The following is a 27,439-nucleotide window of genomic DNA, read 5'->3' as shown; positions in this document are numbered from 1 at the left end:
CAGAGGCCAGCAGTCGGTTAGCTTAGCTTAGCATAAAGAGTGGAAACAGAGGAAAAGTATGAAATCTACCTTTGAGCACCTGAAATCATTTTTGGACTCAACACTGACTATTACTTTACTAATTAATCTGTACAATGTAAAAGTGACTATTTTACACTTTACATACTTAAATAGAAGCATTTAATAGAATAAAGCACTTTGTGACTTTTGTCTGGGAAAAGCGCTTTATAAATAAATTTTACTTACTTACTTACTTACTTACTTAAATAGCAAAATTCAGTGTGTCTGTTCATGGATTTCAGAGGTTTTGGTAGCAAGTTTGGCTACTTTTTGCAACAGCCTTTATGCTAAGCTAGACTAAACTGAGTGGCAGTAGTTGTGAGTGCCAGAAAACTTATCTAACTTTCAAATTGGTGCATTTCCCCTGATTGTGAACAGATTTCTGGAGTCTTGTTTTATATTTCTGCACAATTAAGTGAGATTATTTCTATGTTTGCGGCATGTTTGGGCCCGAAAAACTAAAACACCATGACTTCAACTGCAACTGAATTGATCTAAATCTATCTTGAAAATAAATATTCCTCACTGAGATGGAGAGGATATTCACAATAGAAAAATGAAAATGCTAATAAATGGTATTGCTGAAAGACTCTAGCCACCCATCTATTAGCTATACCTGCTTCATCCTGTAGAGGGTTGTATAGCCAATGGATGAATGATCTGCTTTAATACTTGAAGCAGAGAAAACTGGCTATGTACAAAATTTTTAAAAATCAGACTGCTGGCTTAAGTTGTTTGTACAAACAAGATGTAACACAATAATTAGTAAGCTTAAGGGGTGCGAATTGGCAGATTTTACCCTTGCACAGAGCCAGACTTGTTATTTTACTCTCTTTTCAGTCTGTCTGCTAAACTAAGCCAATTGCGTCCTGAGCAAATGTATGTTTTGAAAGACATGTAGTTTTAAATAATTCATTAGCAGATTTATGGTGGTGATAATTTCCTGATTACCAATAATGTTTAGGGGAAAAGGCGATTGTCTCTATTTCCAGAGAGCCAAATCTCTATTCATCGTGGTAAGTGCTTGGTGTGTGTGTGTGTGCAGGTCTGAGCGCATTAGCGGTTTAAATAATGCTCACAGGCATTTGTGTGGGTGTGTGGGTGTGTGTGTGTGTCGCCTAAATGCAAGACCAAAAATATGAACGCAGGCACAGGCGCCACTGTTGTGTCAAGTGGACTCCACTTAATCCGCACAATCCTTGTTTTCTAAATTACTTTTTACATCCCGCTATTTTTCTTCCATCTAACCCACAGGCAGCAGCCCCCTTTTTATGGCCGAAAATAGTCAATTTGTTTACTGTAGGCGTGATGGCTGGTACCTAGTAGCAGCTAAATTGTTGAAATTGTGTCAGAGTGAGAAGCCTGTAAAGAGCTATCCTGTTGTGTCTCAGCAGCAGGTCTGATCCTGTTAGTTCTGCTCAGTCAGGACAGGGAGGGGAGGACTGACTGCAAACATGGTGTTTGCTGAATACAGTCTTGACTATAAGCTCCTCATATGTGGCCACAGTCGGGCTTCTTTTCATCCTCGACGCTTTTATACGACACAAGGGAGGCCCGCTTGCTTTTTAGTCATGCAAGCAGTATGGCGCTATGGATGGCAATGTCCTTTGGTTCACCACTTTGGTTGGGCTGAAAAACCTAATAAGTATTGGATGGATCGCCAAACTGTGTACAGACATTCATGGTTCCCAGAGGACAAACCCTACTGACTTTGATGATTTACCAACGACCACCATGAAGCTGACAGCTGTGGTTAAGAGGTGGGAAATCGCCATGAAATTTGGCACAGATATTTAGGTTCTTCTACGGATAACTTTGTTTTTTTTAATTTGTCATTTAATGGAGGCGTATGCCTGCTACACTAGAAAATGAAAAACAGATCATTATCAAGCTATAACATGAACAGTGTATTATTATAATGAGATTTTTCCCTTTATGAAAAGATATTTTCATGTGATTATGGCATAAACTTGTCATACTACAACAATTAACGTTCCTTGTAACAAAATACTGTATGTTTTTATAAAGTTAAATGCTTCAAGTTATAACAAGATAACTTATTGACTTATTTATATACGTACAGGAAGTGTAAATTGAGAAATATGGCTCATGTTTACAAGTTAATTCAACCTTTTGTTTGAGCTGAAAGATGGCAAGATCCTGCTGTTATTGAGCACAATGGATGAATCTGGATAATACTGTGACATGTATGTATATACAATATGATGTCTGTATCATCCTTTGTGTAACAAGAAAATGCAGCATGCAAGCAAAGTCTTTTTTTGAGTTAGAGAAAAAGTTCCAAAAAAATGACATTCTGTTGCTCTGGTAAGAAGAAGAATTTCATTTTGACAATTGAGTTAAAAAAGTTTTTGAGCTGTTTAACTGGTGACAAAGTCTTAACCACTGACTTAAATCTACACTTCAGTCAGGAAATGCCACAGATGACAAAATAAATAAGCGGCTAGATTCTGGCGTGTCTGCTAAAAACGTTTCCAGGCTCTTAAATGTCCACAGCTCCTCTATTTGTTGTCAAAGAAATCATTTGGATGGACGAGTCCAACGACGTGGGGCAACATTCCACAAATTACCATCAATAACCTCGTTAACTTTGTGCGTCACAGATGTGTCGCACTACGCAATGCAGAAAGTGGACACCCTGACTTGATTTTTCTGCTTTATGACCCCACTCTCAATGGGCCCAAAATAATTTCCATTTGAGTCGCACTTAGTTGTTTTATGACGTCCATTCTGTTGTAAAGATGCCATTTGTTGGCAAAACAAATACTAATTCCAATGCTAAAAACAACAGACTTTGACAAAATATTCAAAGTTGTCTTTTTGTTCAGTGTAGTATATTGTTATAAGGTGGAAATATGTTTTTACAACGACAACATTTTCACACTGTAACATGATATTGATCTGTCAGCTGCCTCTTTCTGGTCAAACACTCTGCTTAACGACCAAACACCTGCAAAACTAAGAACATCCCCATCAGCCGCAGCTGCTGTTTTGCGCTCAGCCTTGGCTCGGCTTCACAGAGCGTCCAGCACGGCTGCAGACTCCGAGCTGCAGACTCCGAGCTGCTTCCATTTACTCATCATCTCTCAGTATTTTCTGATGCAGCAAAGCCAGTCAGCAGCTGTCTTCTACCTGAGAATTTCTTGTACCTGCGGTGAATTTCAAATGACTCCTAGTTCATGTTTGGCGGTCACCTGTCCGCTGTTCACAGAGCGAGGAAACCTGGCGTTACGCTCTCTGGACAATTGTACATGAGGAAAAAAAATAAAAAATCTCGCGCTTCACAGAGAGCTGGGGAATAAGCAGTTGACGTACGTAATAGAGAGGTAAGCACAGGCCATAAAAAATGTAGACTTGTGATGACTCCCTGGCTGAGCCCTCAGGCAAGACAGCTACAAGTTAATAACGCAGAGTAATTTGCTGAATGGGTCTGTAATGGCGATCTGCAAAGGAACATACTCTCTTCAGAATGAATATTGGATAGCTTTCAAGCTCATCTATGATTTGGACTTCATTTCATCCACTCATAATCTTCTCTCAATCAACTTGTGCTCGGCGTTATCCTCTGGTTTCCTGCAGAGCTGTCAGAGGCGCTTCAGAGCACTGCTGACCTGTCTGTGAACTAAATGAAATACCACAAATTACGACAGGCAAGTAGCTATACGGTAGAAAGACAGGAGAAAAGTTGGAGTTGAAGGAGTGACCCCATCCGATGTATCTTTGCCTGTTCACATTTCTGGTCTCTCTAATCTTCGTCCAATTTCCTACATTTTTTTTCCAGGTTAGCTGGCCTCTCCCATCTTATCTTTACACCTCACATCTAACTTCCTCTCCCACTGTTTTCCCCTCAGCTATCGTCTCCCTTCTGCGGCCGAAACGCAGCAATTATTCATATGTATCGACTGGTATCTCCTTAGAACAGATCACTCATTCTTCTCCCTCCTTCACACACAATCTCCCTCACGCTCGCTCACTATCTGCTTCTCTCCTCTCTATCTCGTGTTGTTTTGAGTCATTATTCTTCAGCATGTACGGCTCTGAAACTTACATGCCCCCCCGATGGTTTGAGTCTGAGTTCACGCTTTGAAGTGGGGATGTGTAAGAGATATATCTCAAAGTACAGCAGCTGAGTCTCTCTATTTTAAACAACATCCCTGGTGTCTGGGAGAAAAAAAAGCTTGAAGACTGAGGCCCTGATTTTCTGGAGCACTGCTTCTTTTTTTTTCTTTTTTTTTTGTGCCTAGTTTCTGTTTATTTTAGCTTTTGATACAGTAAAATGGTTTGGTTTTAGATAAATACCCTCACATAATTATCACCTGGAGTGTGAATGTAATGTGATTTAAAAAAAAAAAAAAAAAGACAAATAGCTAGGGGTTATTTGTGAGCAGACGCAAACTAAACCAGTTTGTGGGGGTGAATTTAATTTGTTGGAAGGGCAGCGCGGAATCTTATCAGCCACTAATGATGGCAACACTGCTGCGAAGAGATATTGACTTGTTTTGGGAATTAAGATGTGTGTGTGTGTGTGTCGACTCTCATTTGAACCGTATCGTTGTGAGAAGCAATTGAGTTTTACACTTTCAGAGAACCGGCCGGTCCTCTTCTTTTAAGGTTTGGACTTTCAGGGTTAGGTTGGAAATGGGAATATTTTACCATAAGAACAAAAACAAAATAAGCATTTGCTCAAATTTGCATGCATATGGGAGATGATCAGTCAATTTATTTATATGATTGTGGGAACGGATTAATTCTTTACGCTATTTATAAAGTGAAATGACCGAAAATTGGGTCAATATGACTTCACAAATACAGGGATTGCTTTGTGATTGGTTTTTAGCTGCGGTAGCTGCATGGATTTAAGGATCCCTTTACTTTTTATCCAGCACCATTGTCATGTCATAATTTAAATTTGTCCAGTAATGAATACAGACCTCTTCTGATTAAAAAGCACATTTCTTGTCTTTGTTACAACCTTGTCCATATGGGTTTTTTTTTTTATATGTCTTTCTGCATGACTTTTGGTTTTGCTTCTGGTTCAAACATGTATGACTGAATTACAAGTTGTCATTGTGTAGTTCAGCTTCACAGTGTTTGAGCAGAGTCATAGGTGAGCTGATCTGCTTGAGCTGCATCAAGTGAGGACGGGTGAGTGAATAAATAAATCTGCACAGTCTAGATGAAGCAACAGTAGAGGTACATCTAAGTCATTTTAGGCATGAAGGAATTATTTTCGAAACTTCTAGCTCTGTAACGTTGATACACAGAGATGAACTTTTAGGGATTTAATCTACGACCGAAGAGGGACTTTAAATTCTTCCAAACTGAATGACATTTCCACCGAGCTCAGATGTGCTTTAGGCTTAGAGCTAATCAGTTAATGTGAACCTAAGATGGTCACGGCAGACATTATACCAGCATGTTCTGAGCACAACATTAGTATCAGCTAACTGCAGCCTAACAGACTCACCAGCATGGCTGTCTTTATTAATAATCTGTTTGGTTTATTTTTTAATGTAAATGAAAAAAACAACAACTTTGGGGTCAGTGAGACCAAATTAATGAATTCCTGTGGGATCTAATTTTTAAAGGACTACTAGAATTATTCGTGGCATTTATAGCATCGATAGATAATTATTTAAAACATAATCCTTAGTTGCAGCTGCACACACATGCATGCAACTTCTCCTGTGAGCCTAATAGAGCGGTTATCTGTATCTGTGCCCATGCTGTATGTGTTTGTCTGTTGTGGGTAAAAGATACTAGAAGCGCAGGTAGTTATCTTCGAGTGATGATTCCTATTCATTTTAAACGCAGTCTGACAGCCAGATAAAAGAAAACAGGGGTCCAGAGTTGATTACAGGCAACGATTCTCGCCCAGATATGCTGCTACGTAACTGATGAACACATTGTTAGACTGTGAGAAGAATATAAAAAGACTGAAAAGAGTTCAAAGCAGAACTGCTGCTCTGGGAGAAAAATTACAGGACAGTGTACTTTATTCAACACGCTGCTTTCACTGATTGCACCTCCACTTCAGCTCCAACTGTTTTCCATTCTGTGCGTTTGTCGCACAAGGCTTTTCTCTCATTGCTTTATGAATGCTCCAACACCAAAATCAATGAAATTCCTTATGTTTTTGTGATCTTCTTTTGAATTTGCCGTCTCCACACACCATGTGACACTTCACTTTGAGAGTATGCTGCCTTTTTTTCTTTTTTATCTCCACATTTTCCTCCCAACACAGAGAGACAAAGAGACGCTGTGTGATACTGGAGATAGTCCGACTGATTCAAGGCCGCACAAAAACCTTCGAGGCTGGGAAATCAACAAGCGTCACCATAGCAACCCCCTCAGGGAATCTGCGGCTCAGTCCACAGTGGATCTGACTCTTGATCAGCCGACAGCGATCGTCTCCAGAGGTGTGGGTGTCGAGGTCCATGTGAGAGGGCAGCTTGAGTCAGGGATGATCACAGGCGTGTTGTAATTTATCTGTGCTGGCTGGTGGCTCTCAGCTCCTCAGCATGGGTGGCACACTGCTACATTATTCATCAGACAGATGACTGGCTGTGGCAGGACGCCGAGCCAGGAGGTGTGTGTGTGTTTTGTGCTTGTGTGTCGTGAAAGAGAGACAGATTATAAAAAAAAAAATAAAAAAAATTTGAAGAGAGGTTTGTAGTGCATGTGTGGAAATAGCGAAAAATGTTTTTACGGCGTCTGCGAGAGGGTGCGTGACTGCGGCAGCTTTCGTTTCATTACATAAATTGCATCTCATATTCTGTGTTTGGCCTCTAATTCAAAAATCTGATCTTGGCTGCTGTTCCAACCCACCTGGATGTGTTCTCCAGAGTGCTGCGGACTTCGCTCATCTGCTCTTTCCCAAAATACACCACTGTCAGATGGACCCGGCCGTCCTGACGCACACAGACTTCCCTGTGCAGACACACAAACACACAAAGGAAGGGACGTCAGGGATGAAAGCGTCGTCCGAATTAAGAAGTGGGAGGGGGATTGGAGGAAGGAAGAGCGCAGGGTTCAAATAAGGGGTCTGTTTGGATGCTTTAATCCTGCTAATGCTGAAACAATTAGTCAAACTCCGATAACTATTCAGAACAAAAGTACTTGCTGATTTACTTTATATTCTAAAATGTAAGGATTTTCCTTTTTGTTCTGTTTCAGACAGTTATAAATTCAATGTCTTGGGGTTTTGGACTGACACTTGGACAAAACATGAATAAAAAGCTGGTTCTGGTAGATAATTCATGGAGGAATTAATTGAGAGTGAAAATTAACTTAATTTTCAGATATATTCCTGGCTCTTCCCACTGTGGCACATATTAAGGCACAGAGGGAGATTATGTGTGAGTCAAAGAGAGACCAGGTGGAGTTGCCTGAAGGCGCCCTGATGGAGATATGTCAGATATATCACACACATGCTGCAGATAATTCACCCCTCCCACGAGACTCTCGCACATTATGCACAGATGTGAACACACATTTGTCAGACTTTTCCCCAGAAGCACATGGGGGAAATAAATTCTCATAAAAGTCAACTAGATGAGCACAAGATGATTAAAAATGAACTACGTGCAGAGGATACTGAATACTCATGAATAATACAATTTTTTCCTGTCATTATAGAAGCTGTTGTATAAAAGTCTCTCTCTAAATGCCGGCATTATTAAAGTAAATTGATTTTTTGCTAGGATCTGATGAGGCATTCTGCAGTTTGTCACTGGGACCAGAGAGCACAAAAAATCTGTTATAATTATTTTATCATGCAACATTCTCATTTTAAAATCCACAGTTCCTGTCTGCGCAATTTGCAGCTGGTGTGAATACACATTTTATCTCCGCATTCGGCATTTTAGCATCAAAAATGCTGTTATTTTCCAGCCCGACTGTGAATATAGAAATTGTAATAAGCACGCAGTCACTCAATGTTATCATCCCTAAACATTCCCTCACAAATACCAGCGCACATGGTTTCCGTTAGTGCACCTTTAATATGGATGAGCGTAAAGTGTTTGCTCAGCGACTCGCCAAGTCTTTCAAGTAAGTACACTTCTTGCCACGCTGTATATCAACCACTGCTGGTCTGCCCAGGGGGGCACTTTAATGGGCTGCAACACTGCTACTAAGCAGGATTTACCATGTAAAAAGAGCTGTGATAAGCAGCAGCGGGAGCACAATAAATCACAGACATTAAGGAGGACATTTCCTCAACTGATGGTGACTGACTGCAGAGCTGAAACAAGCACGTTTTGCTATTAGTTTCTTTGACTGCTGGTCGCGATATAAATGTGAAATTTAACCAAAGTGACAGAAGTTATTCATTTTATTTTTACCTTTCAGGGCTCTATTAACACAGATACCGACCTTTAGACTGTTTCTTCATCAAAAATCTGTCATGGTTTTGTCTCATTCACATACAAGCTTGGATCTACCAGTGAATAAATCTACACCACGTACTATATTTAAGATGCATGTCAGCTATACTCATCAAAAATAGTACGAAATTACGTTCCTTGTGGTCATGACCTGACTGATTAAAAAACGGAGCTGGGATCTGTACGGACATCTTTATTCATATTCTTGTCATTTAAATCACTCTAAGATTTGTTTACATTCTGATTATGCCTGCCAGCACCAAACTAAATTAACTGATAACACTACACATGCAGTTTCAAAATGTTAATTACATGTTCCTTCTCAAAAAAAAAAAAGAAGAAGAAACCTCTGATGTTAATTTTCTTTCCTCTAATCTCCTCTATTCCTTGTCCTCGTCTGCATGATCACACACTCAAATGTGAGACTGGAATTGAAACTGGGTTTTATAACACCAAGTATCATATTTTCCTGAATTAGTTACGTGTGATGAAGAGAACCAGCATGAATAATTTATTGTGGTGCTTCTGTTTATGTCACGTCGGTTGTCTGACTTGGCAATTAAAAGCTGTAAATACAGTGAGAATCCTAGAAAAGTTCACCAAGCTTCACCTGAAGTTGTGCATGAACTGTTTGAACTTGTCTGTGCGTCTGGACAGCGGGACGATGATGTTGATCGGAACACTGGATGTGTCCACCTTCTCATTTTTCACCTTCATCAGCGGTCCGAAGGGCCGGAAGAGGACCAGACGTTTGAATTCATTACTCGACTCCCCTCTGAAGGTCAGCTCGTACAGTGTCCCTTTGTCCCTCTCTGTGCGAGTGATACCTGATGGGTGAAACACAAAGACATGAACTCGTGACCAAATCAGTGTGAGCCGATAAAATATCTTACGAACTTGCCTAAAGACTGGGGTTTGTGCTAGTTTGCTATATTGCAAAGAGTTGAGAAGCTCAGTATTACAGTTACAGGAAGTCACCATGAATGCCAACATGCAATGTGACATCCTGAAGCAGACCATGATCCCCTCCCTTTGGAAACTGGACTGCAGGGCAGTATGCCAACATGATAACGACCCCAAACACACCTCCAAAACAACCACTGCCTTGCTAAAGAAGATGAGGGTGAATGTGATGGACTGGCCAAGCATGTCTCCACACCTAAACTGTATTGAGCATCTGTGGAGCATCCTCAAACGGAAGGAGGACAAGGTCTCTAACAGCCAAGAGCTCCTTGATATCATCATGGAGGTGAGGAAGAGGATTCCAGTGGTAACTTGTGAAGCTCTGGTGAACTCCATGTCCAAGAGGGTTGAGTCAGTGCTGGAAAATAATGGTAGCCACACAAAATATTGACACCTTGGGCTCAATTTAGATAATTTCACTTAGGGGTGTACTCACTTTTGTTGCCAGCAGTTTAGACATTAATGGCTGTCTACTCAGTTATTTTGAGGGGACAGTAAATTTTCACTGTTATACAAGCTGTACACCGACTACTTTACATTATAGCAAAGTGTCATTTCTTCAGTATTGTCCCATGGAAAGATATAATAAAATATTTGCAAAAATGTGATATACTGCATGTCTGTGTGTTAAATATGAAGCTGCAGCCAAGAGATGGTTGCCATAAAAACTGTTGGTGAAAACAGACATGCTGTGGCTATGTTTGCAATCACGCTCTGTTTACTCCACAGTGGACAACATTAACCGTCACATTTTCTAAGTGTTCGAACTCTTTTTATATTCAGCTCAAACATTCCACAGAAACTAGTTTCCACAACGTGTACACGCCTTTCTGGAACAATCGCACAATGCAACGTACTGCATTTTATAGAATGACCGCAAACTGTACAAAAGGTGAACAAAGCCATCATGGCATCTCCCGTTGGTTGGCGGGCTACCACCGAGTCTGAAATGTCGCCGTCGCCATCTTGGTCTTGGTAAATCACAAGGCAGCCCAACTATAAAAATGGCCCTGTTTTATTGCCTATTGTACTTTAAATGGGACCATAATTTACAAAATGAGGACCACGCTGTCTTCAAAAAGTCTTGAGACTAGCGACTGAGGCCATAAACCAGTTAGAAAACATGTGCTGACGTGTCAAATCGAGAGAGAGAAGTAGGGTCGTTATCTCAGACTTCATTCTGCAACCAGAGTCGCTGCCTCCTGCTGGCAGGTAGAAAAACGTAGGTTCAAAGCGCTTGCGAGTTGGCTTCACTTTTACAGACCCAGAGGCTACATCCATCTTTTATGTGCAATCTATGAGAATGACCAATGCACAGCTCAGCAACTGTCAGTGATGACTGAAATGTCAATGCCTATGGCCCTGCCCAAAGGTAAAACAACACTAAGAGTCTAGAGAGCCACGCTAGCAGCAATATGAGGCTGTACTTATTCTGGTATTGGACAAAATTAAAAAGTCAAGAATTGGATTCAGCTGAATCATAAATTAGGGGATCAGCAAAACTACCACAAGTCATCACAGGGGGGATATAAATGTCTGTACAAAAGTTATAGAGCAGTGCAGCTAAGATGAAATTGTCCTTTCATTATCTCTAAACCTCATGAATCAACATTTGATTTAGTTCCTATTTTAGCCACAAGTGTAAAAGTCATAAGTTGAGGTTTATAATTTGTGTACAACCTGCCTCTGTTTTTGTACAGATTAGCCAGGCCAGCTGTTTTCCTCTGCTTCCAGGCTGGCTAACAATCTCCATGCTCTTGCTCTATATTTACTTTATAGATATGAAAGTGGCTTTAATCTTTTCATCTCACACTCGAAAACAAAGCAACCAAGATTTCCCAAAATACCAACCTATTCCTGTAACCATGCGCTGAACTTCTCATAACTTTAGGGGGAGTACTTAAATATCAACACATACACAGAGATGTATGAACATATTATAAATTGACAAATAAATGTCACCCCGGACTGGACTCTTGTTGTTTATGTCAGCTTTTGAAGTCAGATTTTAGTTTGTATGTGTGAAGTTCTTTGTGTCTTCCTTTGTCGCAGCTGACTTTATTTTCCTCGCTTTCTCCAGGGTGCGGCTTTTGTTGAAACCCCGTGAGATTTCTGTGTTTCTAGATGCCAAGGATCATGTTTTTAACATCTAATTCTAAAAATTAAACCAAAAAAAATGAAACATTTTCAAAGGAGCACTATTTTTAATACAAGCATCGTCATTATTTCTTTGTGCGTCTGCCGTCAGCTCCATGTGACGGGCTGACACGTTTTATGTGGGAAAAGAAAGGAGGCTTATGAGGCAGCATGAGATATTGTTCATGCACTCTGCTGCTGTTCGGCCAAAAGCCATAACTGTATATACACATGGAACACACACACACACACACACACTGAAAGCGAGGCTATTCTGGTCATCAGAACCAATTTTCTTGCTGCAGGCCTTACGTCAGCTTGTTCCCCCAGAGAGAAGTTGTTTTCCAATTACTCTGCCATTACTAAGATTATTATTTGCAAACTGACCCAGCGAGGTTGGTGGAGAAAGAAAAAAAAAATAAACAAAAAAAAGGAAATGGGGTGTAGAAAGTGAGAAGTGAGACCAGAAAGAAAAGAAACAAGTAGAAAATACATCACTGGAAAGAGGCATATGGTCTTCAAAGAACAGCTTGGAGACAGAAACAGAGCAGACAGACAGACAGATGGAAGAGAGTCAGAAGATGGTAGATAAAAAGAGGAAGAGCGAGAACAGAGGGATTTCTGTGGGCAAAGATTTACAGCCTGATTGCAGCTTGAATTAAGGCCTTCCTGTGAAATTGGCCTGCTTCCTGTGATGGGAGGCCTCATTTCCCAGAGGGACTCGATAAGCTTTCATTTAGTAAATATGTTAAACAATTTGGACTAAATGCCTTCAATTCCTGCCTCTGTCTTTCTGTCTTAACACACTGCTCTTTTTCTGAGAACACAACCCAGTGGCTGGAGAGTTCATTTTGCATACCTCCAGTGTTTGTGTACAGTTTCAGCTCACTAGCTTGTTAATGCAGCCCTGAAACTCCCTGAAGATGCTTTTGCAAGTCTGGCCATCTTGACTGCCTTTCACTTGTCTGGCTGGTTAGATAAAATGCTGTTTGTTCAAGATTTGCTTAAAATCGATGTCTAAGTCCATTAAGGACTATTAAGTGCCAAATATGAGTGGGAGGGGGTGTGTATTTCATTAAAAGCAAGCTGCACTCTACTGCTGTCTGTTTGAAATGTAGAGGCCATTTATGTGAGTACACACACACACACACACACACACACAAATGGATGCACATCTAATAAAATCCCAGTCGCATAAATACACACTAGACCACACACAAGCTCCTGCACATACAAGAGGCTTCATATAGTGACCTATGGCTCATCTCCTCCAAGCCAGGTGCCCCGATTACTCACCGTTAGACCTCCGCCCACTCACACACACCGAAGACGGTGACCTTCAAAGAGCAGACGTGCACACTAAAATACCATGTTTGAAGAGATGCTCTACTGTGAATGAGAAGCAGCTGCGTTCATTTCCTGACTTTCTGATCGGAGCTGAACAGAACAAACTAGGAGGATATCCTGGCTGTAGTTGTACATAAACACTCACATGCTTCTGACCTTCCAAGGATTCGTGTGAAAAAACAAAAACAAAACAAAAAGGTAGCAACAGAGTGTAAAAGTAAACTGTTGACAGTGATACAAATGGAGAACACACAAAGTTAGTGGAGCTCAGATTTGCCACTATGCCTCAAGGAAATTACATTTACATAAGACTAATGAGGTTTTCCCAATTATGCTGTGATGACAAACGCAGAGTGTGAGGTCACTAGTGGAATATAATTGAACTTTTCAGTGGGGAATATAGTGTTTGTTATTCCACCAAAATTATTTTTTACAATAGCTATTTGTTACTTTTCAGTTTAGGATATTACACACAACAACACAGAAGTTTTCCAAATAAAATGCATTGCTCTATATTAAAGCAGAGGTCCCCAGTGCTTTGGCTCAGAAACATTTCCCATTTAAACCTCTCAGATGGATTCATTTTAAGTTATGTAAGCAAAGAGGTACCGCAAAAAGCAAAGACTAAAAAAACAAAAACAAACTTGAGTAGCAAAACCTGCACAACCCCCTCAGATTAATGTTGTGATCCTTTGGAGGAACCATTTATAGAAACCAACTAATTGCAAGGACTTTCGCTAGATGTACTGGTGTCTTTCTTCATTGTCGTACTCCAGTAAAGAGTCCTCTCACTACCTCCATCACTGGTTCACTTTACTCAGAGCTGTGCGCAATCTAACATAAATTTCCATATTTTTTGAAGATATATGCTGATTAGGCATCTCAAGAAGATTAAACCTTTCAACGGCAGCCATAATCACTGCCTTGATTGTGTTTACAGGCAGGTGGTTGGGGAGGACGGTGGGCTACGGCGCACAGGAGGATGTGAACACCAGAGTATCTGCGTGTGGTTAAGTTAGGAAACAAAAGCACTTTGGTTGAGATAAGGGAAAGACTGTGGTTTCGGTTAAACATAAATATTCATGTCATGTCACAACAGAAAACTTAATCCTGGCAGCACATTGTTTTTGTCAAAACACATTTACTGTGACAGATTAGCTGCATGTAAACATGTCTTCTAATGTTCTCACCTTCTATGAAGTCAGACGGGGTGTAGACTTTGCTGGTTTGAGTCTTGTCCGCTGCTCTCCTGCCGTCCTGCTGGGATGAAGGTGTGTTGAGGCTGTGCAGAGCCATCTCCAGGACCTCCCCCAGCTCCTCTCTTTTGTCCTTCCTCACTGGCTTCTCCTCAGGATGACGTGTGAGCCCCATCTCCAGCTGGTAGACCCTCTGAAGGGTGAAGCTCTCGAACGGCACCACAGCGTACTCGCTGGGCAACCTGGTGCCAGCAGTCACCTCAGCTTTTGACAGCTGGCCCCTCAGGAACTCTTGGAGGTCCGTCTGCTGGCTCTTGGCTCCCTGAGCTTCTCCAAGGCCACCTCCTTGTAATCCAGCTCCTACTTCGTGCCCCTCTGCTGGGCCCCCAGCAACTCTTTTTAGGCTTTCCTGCACTCCTTTCAGCTGCTGGCTGCGCTCCTGCAATGCCTCCTTCAGCTGAGCTATCTGCTTCTTCAAAGAGGAGATGTGTAGGCGATGCTGTTCCTCACGTTCTTGGAGGAGCACCTGGTAAGAGTGGACACCTGGTGGGCCGCCGCTTTGGGCAGGCCCAGCTCCGGCTCCTCCTGGCCCACCAGCTCCTGCTCCAATACCCGGACCTGTACCTCCAAGGCTGGGGTGGTTGGATCCAGCACGGTGACTCAACGGAGGGTCATCAGAGTGCGGAGGGCTGCACGTCATCACATAGAGGAGTGACAGGGAGCAGCAGAGGAGCACCAGAATGCCTCCAACACGGGACACCCAGGCTAGCAGTCCACGCCGCAACATCACCGCATGTAGCATCAAAACTCACTCCTCTGAGTTAAAGAGCTGTACACACAGAAATATCATGTAACCTCACCCTCTCCAGCCTCAATGATAAGAGTCCATTTGTGATTATGTTCCATCACCCAGTGAGGAGGCGGCTACTTATCAGTGTGAGGTCATTTAATCTGAATTAGGTCATTGCTTCTCAACTGTCTGAGACTTCAACTTGTTTTGTCATCGGCAAAATGAATGAACGAGTGTCAACAACGTATAAAAAGCACTCTTTCCCTTTCTGTTGTTCCAATTAGCTCCATGGTCGGCTGGAAGACTCTGTTCTAGACGTGGTTACATCATCTGCCACTCACAGGTGACTCATCTGTGTTCGAGTGCTCCGACTCTCTCAGTCAGTCCATACTGTCCTCTTCTCGTGTCTGACTGAGTCTTGGAATGAGTGAATATTCAGCCACATAAGCCCGGATAGAGCTGGCTGATGCATGGAGAAAAAATGTAACATTTTAATGAGAAAACAAATCCTCTGCGGTCACCGGTGGTTTTCTCATGGTATTTTCCTAAGAGAGGAAACAGAAAGCAGAGAGAGACACAGGGGTTGTGTTAGTAGACAAAAAAGTTCTCAACGTCTTGACCTCCACCAACTTTATCTCATCACTGTTAGTTGTGTCATTCAAACGTGTAACCAGTCGGAAACATGCCAGGCTACTTAGACGTATTAGTTTTAGGGTGGCAAAGGGTTTAACTCCCTACGCCAAGCTAAGCATTACTTCAGGACTGCAGCTCCCGGAAAACAATGTTGTCACTGATGTGTGTGGATACGGCAGCGTGCAAGGAGGTGTGTGCTTAAAAGGGTGGAAATGATAATGTGTGTGTGTGTGCATTATTGTGAATGTGTGTTCAGTGGATACAGAGAAAAGCAGCCATACATTTGTCTATTTATACCTGCAGTTAGTATAAATGTAGTCTCATATTACCAGGCTGCTCTCTATTAATTTATTTGAACACGAAAGCTCTTGAGATACATTATCTTCTGTAAGAGATATTGTCTATTTAAGACCATTACATCCCTCAGGCAGCATTTGTAGCCACCCCAGCAGCATGGCTAGCAATGCCAGCGGGCTGGTCAGTCCGGTTCTTTGGTCCAGAGTGAAATGTATCGACAACTATTGAGTGGATTGTCATTTAAATTCAGTGCAGACATTCATGGTCTGCAGAGTATGACGCTCGCGGACTTCGGTGGGCTTATCTGAAATGTCACGACAACTTTCGTTATGGATTGGTACACAATTTAACACAGGTGTCTTCCCCTCAGACTAAATCACAGTGATGATCCTCTGACTTTTCATCTGGAAGCATCATCTTTTCAAAACTTTGCTGCCATTGTTACCGACAAAACTAATGACATTTCCATCTGTCTCAGATGTACTCTGTGTTCGAGGCAAATCGGGAAGTGTAGGTGTGCCAAGACACACAACTACGATAATGACAATAGTAAGCATTGTACCTGCTGCTACTATCATTACTCCCTATGTAACAGCCAGTACAGAGTTCACTCATTAGAGAGCAGTGAACTGCGATTTGGAACACTTGTGATTCATAGCCATTTTGGATTAAAGTGTCACACACATTTTTCCATTTATAGATCATCCATCATGATCATTCAGATATTGTGATCAACCTGCAATCCTAAACAGATACAGACATAAATATAAGACTTAAGTATAGATTCTGTGACTTCTATATTAAAAAAAAGTGAGCAACAGAAAGGTGTTTTTGGATGTGTGAATGTGACTCTTGAGTATATGTATGTTTTGGTGGGAAGATGTTTCAGTGGTCGAGTTACTGTACGTATCTGTAAATGTATCTCTGTGTATCAGTCTCAGTCTCTCCTGACTCCCCACACAGTCAGCTCTTTGACAGGACTGCCTGAAGCTAATGAAAGGATTAGTATATGGCAGACGTGAATACTGGACTGTGCTCTAACAGATGGCTGAATCCAGGGAGAGAGAGAGAGGGGGAGAGGGAGAGAGGGAGGGCGTCTCTCCAGCAGGACCTCCACTGCAGACTTACAAAATGTTTGAGGAGAGGGTGCTCAGGGGAAAGTGGGTGAGTCGGTGCCGGAGAGCAGAATGTGGCTTCTGAGATGAAGTATCATCCTTTCAATTATAGGAGAATCCTCATGATGTCATTATACGGAGCCATAAATCCTCTGAAAAATGTGGCATGACATTAATGGTAGTTTAATCAGTTTCTTTGGTTGCCTCACAAATGGCTCTCATTAGTTTTGTATCCATGCGATCACATATGCAGGGAACCTCCTTGAAATAATTACATCACTTCTCCCAGATGACTTTCCTGATTTCACGACTTCCTGTAACTACACTTGCAGTAGTGCCAGTGAAAGCGATCACAAGCCATTCACACAAATTAAAGCGTGCACTTAGCTCTGACATTGTGAAGGTCAATTTGGCTTTTTATTGAGGAACAAATGCATTACTTTGCATTTTTAACTACAGCAAGCTGCAGATGCTTTCAGCCACAGTGGGAGCAGAGTGACACGCTTATCATAAAGCAAATGTCACATTTAGTTATTCTCTGCAACCACTTTTTAAACAGCTACAAACGCAATGTAAATTGGCACATCATTTAACAATGAACTTTTTTTCATTAATCAGTTAATTTTTTTCAATCGAAAATGTCAGAAAATAATGAAATATGCCCACAAGTCGCCAGAGCTCACATAGTTTTTCTTGTTAGTATTCAACTTACAATGACATAAACTGGAAAAAAGCCAGACGAAGTAGTAATAAACATCTGTTAGGGCTGCAGCTGACAATTATTGTCACTGTCGGTTAATCTGTTGATTATATTTTGCTCATTTTTTGGTCTATAATGTGTCAGAAAATGGTGAAAAATGTCTCTCAGTGTTTCCTAAAGTCCAAGACGACATCCTCAAATGTCTGATATTCATTTTACTGTCATTGAGGAAAGAAATGGGGGGAAAAAAATCACATTTATCAAGCTGGAATCAGAATATTCAGACATATTTTTCTTAAACAAAACTATTCCAACCAATTATTCAATTATCCAGATAGTTTAGGTGATAAATCTACCAGCTGACAACTCATCGATCGGTTGTTGCAGCTCTAATACCTGTATCTGACAGAGCTGTATTTATTCCCCTGTGATATTGCTGAGACGTGCGGCTTCTACCTCTGCCAAATGGATCCCAAACACAATAGAAGTACGCTGCGTATAATCTGTGGCAAAGCGATCATTCACTGCTGTAAAGTTATGAGAGAAAGATTCATCACTGGGAAGGAGGTTGGTGTGATTTAGATTTATGAGCAGAGACTCACAGTCAAACCACTGAGTCTCACCGGGAATGAATGCATCGATTCAGCGCTGGTTATTTGACTCCCCGTGGGGATAGGCATGGCTGCAACACAGGAACACCAGCAGCTAAATAATCAGTTTTGATTTTATTGGTGGTGAGGTGTCTGAACAGGCATTTCCTCTTACTATCTCACTTGCACCCATTTAATGCTTCTCCGCATGGTATTTATAGTAGGAGCATTTACTGTAAGGTATGTGATATACTACGATAGTGAACACGGAAAACAACGTATGCACTTAAGAGAGGCATATCACCGTTGTCATTTTTAGCGTCTAGTGTTAGTGTTCAGCCTCAAGTAGGACCTCAGATATCTGCCAGTGCAGCTGTAGAGTCTTAAGTCCCGTCAACACTGTGAAGCACTTTTCCCGAAGACACTTTCCCCCTTGATTCGCAGCTTATCTCTGTGTTATCGCACAGCTTTGTTGTTGAGATACTTAAAACTTCAAAGACCATAGCACCAAACATGTCAGGATTTCCAGCAAACTTGCACTGACACTATTTTTTCAGAGAGGAAATGACATCAGTCGACTGTGCGACCTCTGGTTTTGGAAACAACACCCTGGCCTGACTTCACCCAACACCGTCCACATTTATATATTTTAATGATTGTACGGCATTTCTGCTTCAGCAACAACAAAAACCCACAAAGAAACTGGCATGAAATTTACCACAACAGTTCCTGTTGCCGTTCTCTGCGACGTTACGACTTCCCTCTCTAACTTTTTGCCTGGCTGGACCTGCACCTGATAACAGCTTCCTGATGTTTGTTTCAACCTTCACTGTTCATGCGGCTCCGACAAAGCCCATATCAAAGACCCCATGGTGCTGCCGCTTGACGAAATCTTTTTTTTTCCGCATAACAGAACTAATAAATCTACATGCTATATGAACACAGGCTTGTTTACCAACAGAAGAAAAAAAAAAAAAGGCAGAGGATACATTTCCTGCACTTCCTGAGATGACAAAGCTGATAAATGTGTTTCTCCCCCCTTATCACATTTTTCATTCTCTCTGCTGGAAATAGAAACACAGATACAGGGACGAGAGCGGCAGAGGGTCAGGGAAAGAGAGATGAAATATTTAATCAGGCTGTCATAAAGAAAAGAAAACAAGAGATGAGAAAGAGAATGATTTAGTATTTGGTGGCCTGAGATGTTTCCAGCGGCAGAGCTCGGGAGCATCTGGTTCAGCCTCCAAAATCACTTCCTCCCCTCCTGCTGCAGCTTCCTGCCCACAGGGGGATTTGCGTGTTTATTTGTGTGCTTCGGTTAGTGTAACATATACGTGGGAATATGTGCGGGAGTGTATCTTTTATTTTTGCAGCAAAAATATTAAAGCTTATCTCTTAACACCTGTTAAAAGTGTTGTGCTTATCTTGGTGAAAATGAGTCAGATGGGAAAAAAAAAAAAACACCACGGCATGAGCTAACGGCGAGCGTTGAGTGAGCACTCAGAGCTGCAGGGTTTTAGTGTCAGAAAACAGAGAGAGAATGAATTTCTCCTCAGTCCTCGGCCCCGTTTCTGGTTGACAGTCACACTGGTACAGCAGAAATCACACGCAGGTGACAGGTTATCTCTGTCTGTGTGCTCCTCTCTGTTCTAACCGCCTACGCATGCCAACCTTCAAATGTCTGAGGCATTTGAGAAGCCACCTTGTGACCCTCTTATCGTGACAAATGTAGCATCTCGGTCCTGCTGTCAGATTTAAAGAGCCGGCTGTCTTTGCTCTCTGCTGGTACTTAATGTATTCAGGACTGCTCTTAAAGAATAATGTATGCACTGAGAGTTGGCAGTATACCATCTTTTCAAAGGGTGTAAGCGTGTGTGTGTGTGTGTGTGAGAAAGAGAGCGGAAATGACAAAAAAAAAAAGCAGGGGAAAATCATAGAGAGGAAACAAAGAAGACACGGTACATCTACTACAAAAGATCTTATCGGTGTGTTTGTGTGACTAAGCTCTTTAACTGTAAATTCCACACTGTGTATTTTTGCTGATAATCTTAATGATCACACTTAAGAGTTTCACACCTTTAGTGGGTTTTTTTTCCCAGTTCTTGGCAGCCATTGTTTTAAATAACTTCTATATTTTGTTCATTTTTATTGGCCAGCACATGAAAGAAAATGTAAATACTATCTGAGTAGAATATATTCCTAAAAAAAGCACAAAAGACAGAAAGCAAAAGAAAAAAAAAGTCCACAAATCCTCTTAAACAAGACTAAGAAGATGTCGGTTAATTATGCCCTGTCCACATTCACCAAGTCTCCAAGAGCTTCCCTTTTTTATATTTAAAGTAAATAAATCAACAAATATCCAGCTGGGGGGGAATAATAAGAGACAAAAAATGAAATAGGAATGGTTTATGGCATCGTTGCGTATCCTGCCATGTGTATTTCCAACAGGACTCCTTTTGAGCCTTTTAAACCCAGATTATATCGTATGTCCTGACTTTTTGTTTGGTCAAGCCCCCAAAACATTGAAACCTGTATTTCCTATAATGCAACCAACAGAATCTCTCTACAATCAATGCCAAGCTCTTTCAAAGTCCAATTCCCCAACATGTTCCAACACAGGCTTTTTGTTTGACTTTAGAAACTGTCTCAAGAGCCACAGATTATACAAGTGTCACAATGATGACTCAAATTCAGCTTGCTCAATTTAAGGAGGTCCACTTTAACTACTTAATCTTGTGATTATCCAGCACTATTAATTCAATAAAGAATGATGTAAACACAAAAGAGGGTTCCCACAACTCAAGCAGAGTCTGATAAATAATAGACTTTTACATTAAAGGCCCCAATGGTGATAGAAACCATCCACAGACAACAGAAGAAGTAAACGTAGCCGATAGAGGCGACATGTTAACTAGCAGTCACTTTAGAGCCACTTCCAAGCCACGGCTAAACGACTGCAATGTCTTTTGACAAACTTAACATGAAAAAAGAGAAAAAACACAACAGAATTCTGCAATATTTCGATGTAAAAAGACTGCTCAGAGAGAAAGAAGTGTCGACTGCCGTACAGCCAATTGTTTAACTTTGTGCTGTCAATCACAGAGAGTCTTTTTCCTGAATAGGGCGTAGTCAGTAGCAGTTCAGCTGCATTCAAAGCCTCATACACTGATACAGCCCAGTTAGAACAGGACTAGAACCAGGGGTTATACCGTCATGCTAAAACAAACTGTCTTTGCAGTATTTTGAGCTGAAAATTAAAAGACACACTGTGGGGATGTGTAAAATTTTGAATTATTTATTGGGGGCACAGTATGGGGCCTTTGATAATAATAGCTTTACCAAATGTATGAAAACGAAAGGAAGGAAATGGGTGCAAGCAGAATGGTTTAACAATGATTAACTGTTGTGCTGCAGCCAGTAGACATGACTGGGAGCAAAGGGACTAAACATGCACGACTGTTGTGGTCTTTTAAGGCCACAAAACACCGACCCTGCCTCCCCTTTGGTCTCATAGTTTCACATCCAAAAAGTACACAGATGTTTACACGAGAGCCCATCGATACGTTCATCTTTTAAACAGCACCCCTCCTCCCTGAACTCTCTTCTCCCACACACATCCACTCTCTCTAAGTGGCCTCCACGTAATCTACAAACAAACCAGATAAACCACCGAACCACGCTTGTTTAAGCTCCGCTCCATACCGTCTGTCTGCGTCTCTCTCCGTCCTGTCTCCCTGCAGCCTCTAGTGGGTTGTATATTGGTTACAGGTCAAGGATGTTAATGCCTCTATGTGCGTGTGGGCCTCAGTGAATGTCAGGGCTTCTTCTCCGACAGCTCTGTCTGAACCTGCCCTCTGGCTATCTCTCAGTAAAAATGAGGAATGTCCTCTGGGAAGGAGAGGAGGAGGAGAGGAGAGGACAGGAGAGGAGAGATTAATTAAGATAATTTTTTTAAATGAAGGGAAAAAAAAGCGGGCTGGTAAGAATGTCGACGATACCCGCGGATTACTTGAGGGGAGCTATTAAGTGAGTGGATGGTGTGAGGAGAAAATGAAGAGCGGAGACAAGTCGGTATAAAGTGGGCATGTAGGAGGGGAAGAAGGCGAGAGAAAGGTTTCTTTGATGTCTCTGGTCCCCTCAGGTGATTCTCCCTCCCATTCATTAGGGACCGGTTTCCCCGGAACCTTCCTGTCGACGTGCCATCTGGAAGGCCCTTAAAAAAAAACACTCCTCGACTTCACTGCAAGCGTCTCGTGTTAACATACGCCATCCGCCCCCCTCCTAACACCCCGTCCTCCCCTCTCCCTTTCTCTGCGATGGTCCTCAAAGTGTTCCACTTCTTCACAGTTAGGTTCGCATGTATCAGATGAAACTTTAATGGTTCCCATGGGGAAAATGGGTCATTGCAGCAGAGAATGTGAATTGGCAACTATTCTGTAAATAGAATAGAATTTTTTTTTTTAGGTAAAAAAAAAAAAAAAAGTTACAGCTTTAGTATGATTGTTAAGAAATATTGTACATTTTTACATTTTTATATTGCCGTTGGCTGAATATTTTGTGGACTCAGACAGTTTTCCTTCTTTTTTTCTGACACTTTAGAGATCAAGTGATTAATAGAGAAAACGAATGATTAGCCACAGTTCTACTGTACATGTTCACTGAGTATTGACTTCAAGGGCTCTTCCAGATTAGGTTTATCCGTACTGTGGCTGAGTGAGATTGTCTCATTCCCCCAACTTCCCTGCTGGCCAGAGTTCACATTAGTGTTCAATACCACTTTTATACACAGTGAAAGTGTCTGCCAAATCCAATTGATACAGTTCAATTGTTCTAACTCTTCAATGGGTAACTATGGTGCTGCTGCTTTTGTTCAGATGCACAGACAAGGAGTCAGAGTTGAGAGATGTTATTGGTTAATGGTTAGTCATTTAATTGCAATATTTTAATATTTAATTGAGTAAATAAATTAGATTACCTAATAAGGTAGAAAACAAAGTACCTGCAGTTTAGCTATCAGAAAATGTACTGACAATTTGTTGTAGTACCTGGTTGTTCCACCAGGTGGAGCCTCTTACTGTTTAATAGAATGGAGTTACTGGTGTGTTTGCCGCCTGCCTGTAAGTCTCGCATTAAACCGAACTCCACCCCCCAGCTGTCTAACTGCAAGTTGTGGCGGTGGTGCTGATGAACTCTTTAGTATGAAGTTGTGAAAAAGGTGTCTGTTCAGTTTAGCTGGCTACCTGAGGCTAATGCTAGCACTAAACTACGATGCTCAAACACTAACGCCGCTAATGTTCAGGAGCAGCAGGACTCTGATGCTTCCAACAACACTGAAACTAAACAGATGAACCAACCGGCAATGCTCTGCTCTGACAATAAGTACATTTTAGAGGTGACAGTAAATCCTGACAGGTTCCATGGATTAACAAAGGTTGCTGCAATGGTGTTTGTGAACATTTGCTCCAACTGAGCCACCGTTTGCAGCAGCTGGATTAACTATGTTAACTACAGTACACAAGTCACTCCATTATGTAGAACGGGTAGGAGGATTACTGTGATATCAGACTGCTGTGAAGAGATTAACAACATTATAGTTGAATAGCAATTTTAAATGAAGTCGTTATTTTTGTCACTGTATTCATAATACTGTAACCTGGTGTTTACCCTGTTTATTTTTTTGTATTTTATTCCCTTTAAACTTATCAGGAATTTTAAAGTTTTACAGTTTACACCACATCAGGACATTTTTTTGTTTTAGTTTGCACTGTAATTTTTAAATTATTTATTGTTCCAGCTGTTCACTTACCATTTTAATTACGCTGTTTTTATTTCTTTTAAAATATTTGAATGCATTATTCAACGCCTTTAAATTGCATTTGTGTATGAAATGAGCTATGAAAATAAAGTTGCCTTGCCTTGCCTTGACAAACAAACTAGACTCTGTGCTAAAACACACTTGAGTACAGAAATCAGGAGGAAGTGTGGAGAAACCCTAACACACAATCACTTATAACAGCTATGTAGTTCCTACTAGCTCCACCAAGCCTTTAAGCATCTCTGAGTTTGTTGTTTTTCGGCAATGGTTTTAAGTCATGCCAAGTAATACATCACCAGTCACATGTCACAAATTTGCCTCGCAGGCGTTCAGTACAGAAGCTCCTCTGAATGCGACTTGCTCAGCAGCAAACAGCAGACGGACACAGTTAGCAAAAAGCTGCTGAACACTGTGGAGCATTTAGACGTTTTCCTCAGAGTTGGTGGAGATGAAAACAGAGCAAAAAGGAGAGAGAGTTTTGAATGTAAATGTGCTGGGTGGGGCTGCAAGGTGGAATGATGGTTAGTATCGCGTCCTGGTGAGGACACCCAGGATCTGTTCCAAAAATATTGACCAATAAGATTTTATAAACTCTCGGATATTATTGGCAACAAAAAAATAGTATGAGTTGGGCTTCAATGTGTCAAATTTGAAGCTTTTGCAAATATGTTAGTCAACAATTATTAAGACAGCACAGAAATCTATGTTAATCATGTCTAGAACCAGCATCACAGTTACTGTGTTCAACAAAAACCACAATTAGTTTATTTCTCAGCTGTAAAATATTCACTTAAAGCTCAACATATCTTTATCATAGTCCAATTCATGATCATTTCAAGGGACTCGTATTTAAAATATTAGTTTTTATTATGCATTCTACATGTTTATTGGCTGATACTGTTGTCTGATTTGTTTTTACACTCAGAAATGATTTCTTTCATCAGCCTCAGGAGTCCAATCGGAAATACCAGTGGGGCTGTGGCTGAGACTACTCGGCTGTGCTTTGTTAGCATTTAAAGACATAAACAGCGTCTGTCAAGCAACATCAATTAGTTACTCTGATGTCTATACAAAATGAAAAGCAGGAAACACAAATGCTGATTTAAGTCCCTGTAGGAATAAAGCATAACTGTGCAGACACAAAAGACTGACTATTGTATAAACCGATAATCAAATTACAGCCATTGTCTCCTACAATGTGCTAGTTGGACATATAGTATATATGGAAGGAAACCGCAGAAAGAGGATATCGGTGGGCACTAATTCAGGCGTGGAAACACAATGAAGAACCACAATCCGATTCTGGACGGACTCATCTCTGCATAATTATGGCGTTACATAATAAATCTTAGTTTGTACAGTGAGACACTCCCTGTGTCACATGCCTCGCAGTTGTTGACTGTGATTTTACCAGTGGAAAAACTTGGAGAGCTGTTGATAGAGACGGCAGGAGAGCAAACAATTGAGGTCACTGTTAAAGAAATAAATCCGGCGTGTCGTCAGATCACACCTGCTCATCTCAGCCAACAACCTGCGGCACACTATCATTACCGTGCATCTTCACCTTTGCAGTTCTTGCCACTTACGCAACAGAGATGCGCTGTAATATCCTATGGGGATGCTGGGGAAATTAGTTGTGAAAGAAGTTTTTCAGTCAGGGACAGAGCTCATTACTTCCCTCTTCTCCCTGGACAGAAAACTGCCACACAGACGGCGCTACCGGTCGATTGGCGTTGTATTTCTCAACTGCGTCCTGCTTGCATAAAAAGGTAAAGACTTGTGGTTTTTGATTTTAGCAGTTACAACAGGTTCTGCTTACTGTGACTAAACCAGCTCCGCCCTCCGATGTGGGTCATTTATACTGGTCTATATGAGTGAAACTGACAGTCGGCCCGGAGGCAATATACCCTCCAGTGCCACTGATACGATCTCCATTTAACTTAATAGATTTTTAATAAACTGGCATCATATAAAGGGCGACTGTAATATCATCAGAGGCAATTTGTCAATATGCTGTAGGGAGGTTACATCAGCACCATTAAAATGTCACTGGTTAAATGTCCTAATACGGTTATCTGATCTGCGAAACATGAGAACACATGCTGTCTGCACAGCAAGAGAAAGTGAGAACACACACATAGTCCCAGACCCACAGACAAGCACTAAAAACACACACTTAGGACACACACACACACACACACACACACACTTAGGGAGCATCTAAATGGGGGCAATTTTCTCTTCCGGGCACAGGAAGCACATATATGTCATCATGTATCACATCATTGTTAGTCACCCACACAGGGTAAAGACATATACAATAATTTACCCTCAGCATACAGTATGTGTACACTCTCCAAAGTCCTCTGTTCTCTGCTTGCAAAACAACCTCAAATACCACATAATCTCCAGTTTCATTCTTCCAATATGAGAGAAACAACTCTGCCAAGCTTGCAAACCAAATATTTCAGGGTGCTAGGTGCTTGTTAGTGAGTGCACTAAGCAGGATTAGAGCCATTTCCCTGATAAAACCTCCAACTCGCTCGGTATGCTGTGTGTACTGGATGCGTGCAGGCGAGATGCAGAGGACCAGTGGTGAGAAGAAACCCGCACTTAGACTGAGTGCCTGTAATTTTATTATCTGGGTCTACTCTTCAGAAATTATTGTGGGTGGATCGTTAATTCCTCCATGAGATTTTTGGTTTCAAGTGACCTAAAATAATGAGTCACACATTTGAAAACCTAGCTGGATGTTAACAGCATTTGCCAGTAAAGCTTGTTTCATTTTTATTGGATACAGGTGAGATTGGAGAAGCGTGTATGAACAAAACCTCATCAGGACAGTTATTACTGAAAGCAAGCACTCAAACAAACTGAAAAGCAAATTATAGTCAAATTTCATATAAATGGCATTTACATAAAGTATATTATAGGACAAACAAAAATCTGATTTATAGTTGATTTTACATGATTCCTGACTAAAACTAAGATATGTCTAATAATCACAATAAAAGTTCACATTGATCACGGTGAGGATGATGACTAAAGTCAGCACAGGCGCTCTATTACAAATATCACTAGTATTTAACATTACAGCGATCAGAAGGTCTACATCAGTACTTAAGCAGTGTAACGTGCCCTCTCACCCGGACAACTTACCTCTTGTTCCCGGTGTCGGTAGTTCCGTCCATCCTGAATGGAGGTTTTGTTTTGTCCCGGTGCTGCGGACCCGTCCTGCAGCCCCGCACCGGTCCAATGCCGACTCTTGAGGAGTCCGGGAGCGGCTGTTTGTACCGCGCAGCAGCGTCAAGTACCACCAGAGTAACACCGCAACACGAGGGCTGCAGCCTTCAAAATAAACAAACAGGCTGGATGTTCCCAAGAGCTTC

General features: G+C 41.4%; 1 protein-coding gene across 1 annotated transcript; it reads right to left on the bottom strand.

The window, feature by feature from the left end:
* Positions 1–6,765: 6,765 nt before the first annotated feature.
* Positions 6,766–27,307, bottom strand: LOC103366123 (chondroitin sulfate N-acetylgalactosaminyltransferase 1-like). Its single transcript, XM_008293765.1, has 4 exons — positions 27,210–27,307; positions 14,105–15,445; positions 9,079–9,295; positions 6,766–7,011 (listed from the first exon to the last, which is right to left on the bottom strand). The coding sequence occupies exons 2-4, from the start codon at positions 14,910–14,912 to the stop codon at positions 6,870–6,872; spliced, it is 1,167 nt and encodes a 388-aa protein (XP_008291987.1). The 5' UTR covers positions 14,913–15,445; positions 27,210–27,307; the 3' UTR covers positions 6,766–6,869.
* Between the last annotated feature and the right edge of the window lie 132 nt (positions 27,308–27,439).

This window comes from Stegastes partitus, unplaced genomic scaffold, assembly GCF_000690725.1.
Source record: "Stegastes partitus isolate 25-593 unplaced genomic scaffold, Stegastes_partitus-1.0.2 Scaffold909, whole genome shotgun sequence".
In the NCBI taxonomy this organism is placed as follows: domain Eukaryota; kingdom Metazoa; phylum Chordata; class Actinopteri; family Pomacentridae; genus Stegastes; species Stegastes partitus.
Note: the sequence above shows the minus strand (reverse complement) of the source record. Positions and strands in the feature narration are given on the sequence as shown.

Excerpts from the sequence above, each read along its gene's own strand:
- LOC103366123 (XM_008293765.1), bottom strand. The coding sequence starts at position 14,912 with ATGCTACATGCGGTGATGTTGCGGCGTGGACTGCTAGCCTGGGTGTCC. Across the intron at positions 9,296-14,104 it reads CCCGTCTGACTTCATAGAAG|GTATCACTCGCACAGAGAGG; the intron begins GTGAGAACATTA and ends TTCACCCATCAG. Across the intron at positions 7,012-9,078 it reads CAGTTCATGCACAACTTCAG|GGAAGTCTGTGTGCGTCAGG; the intron begins GTGAAGCTTGGT and ends GTGTCTGCACAG.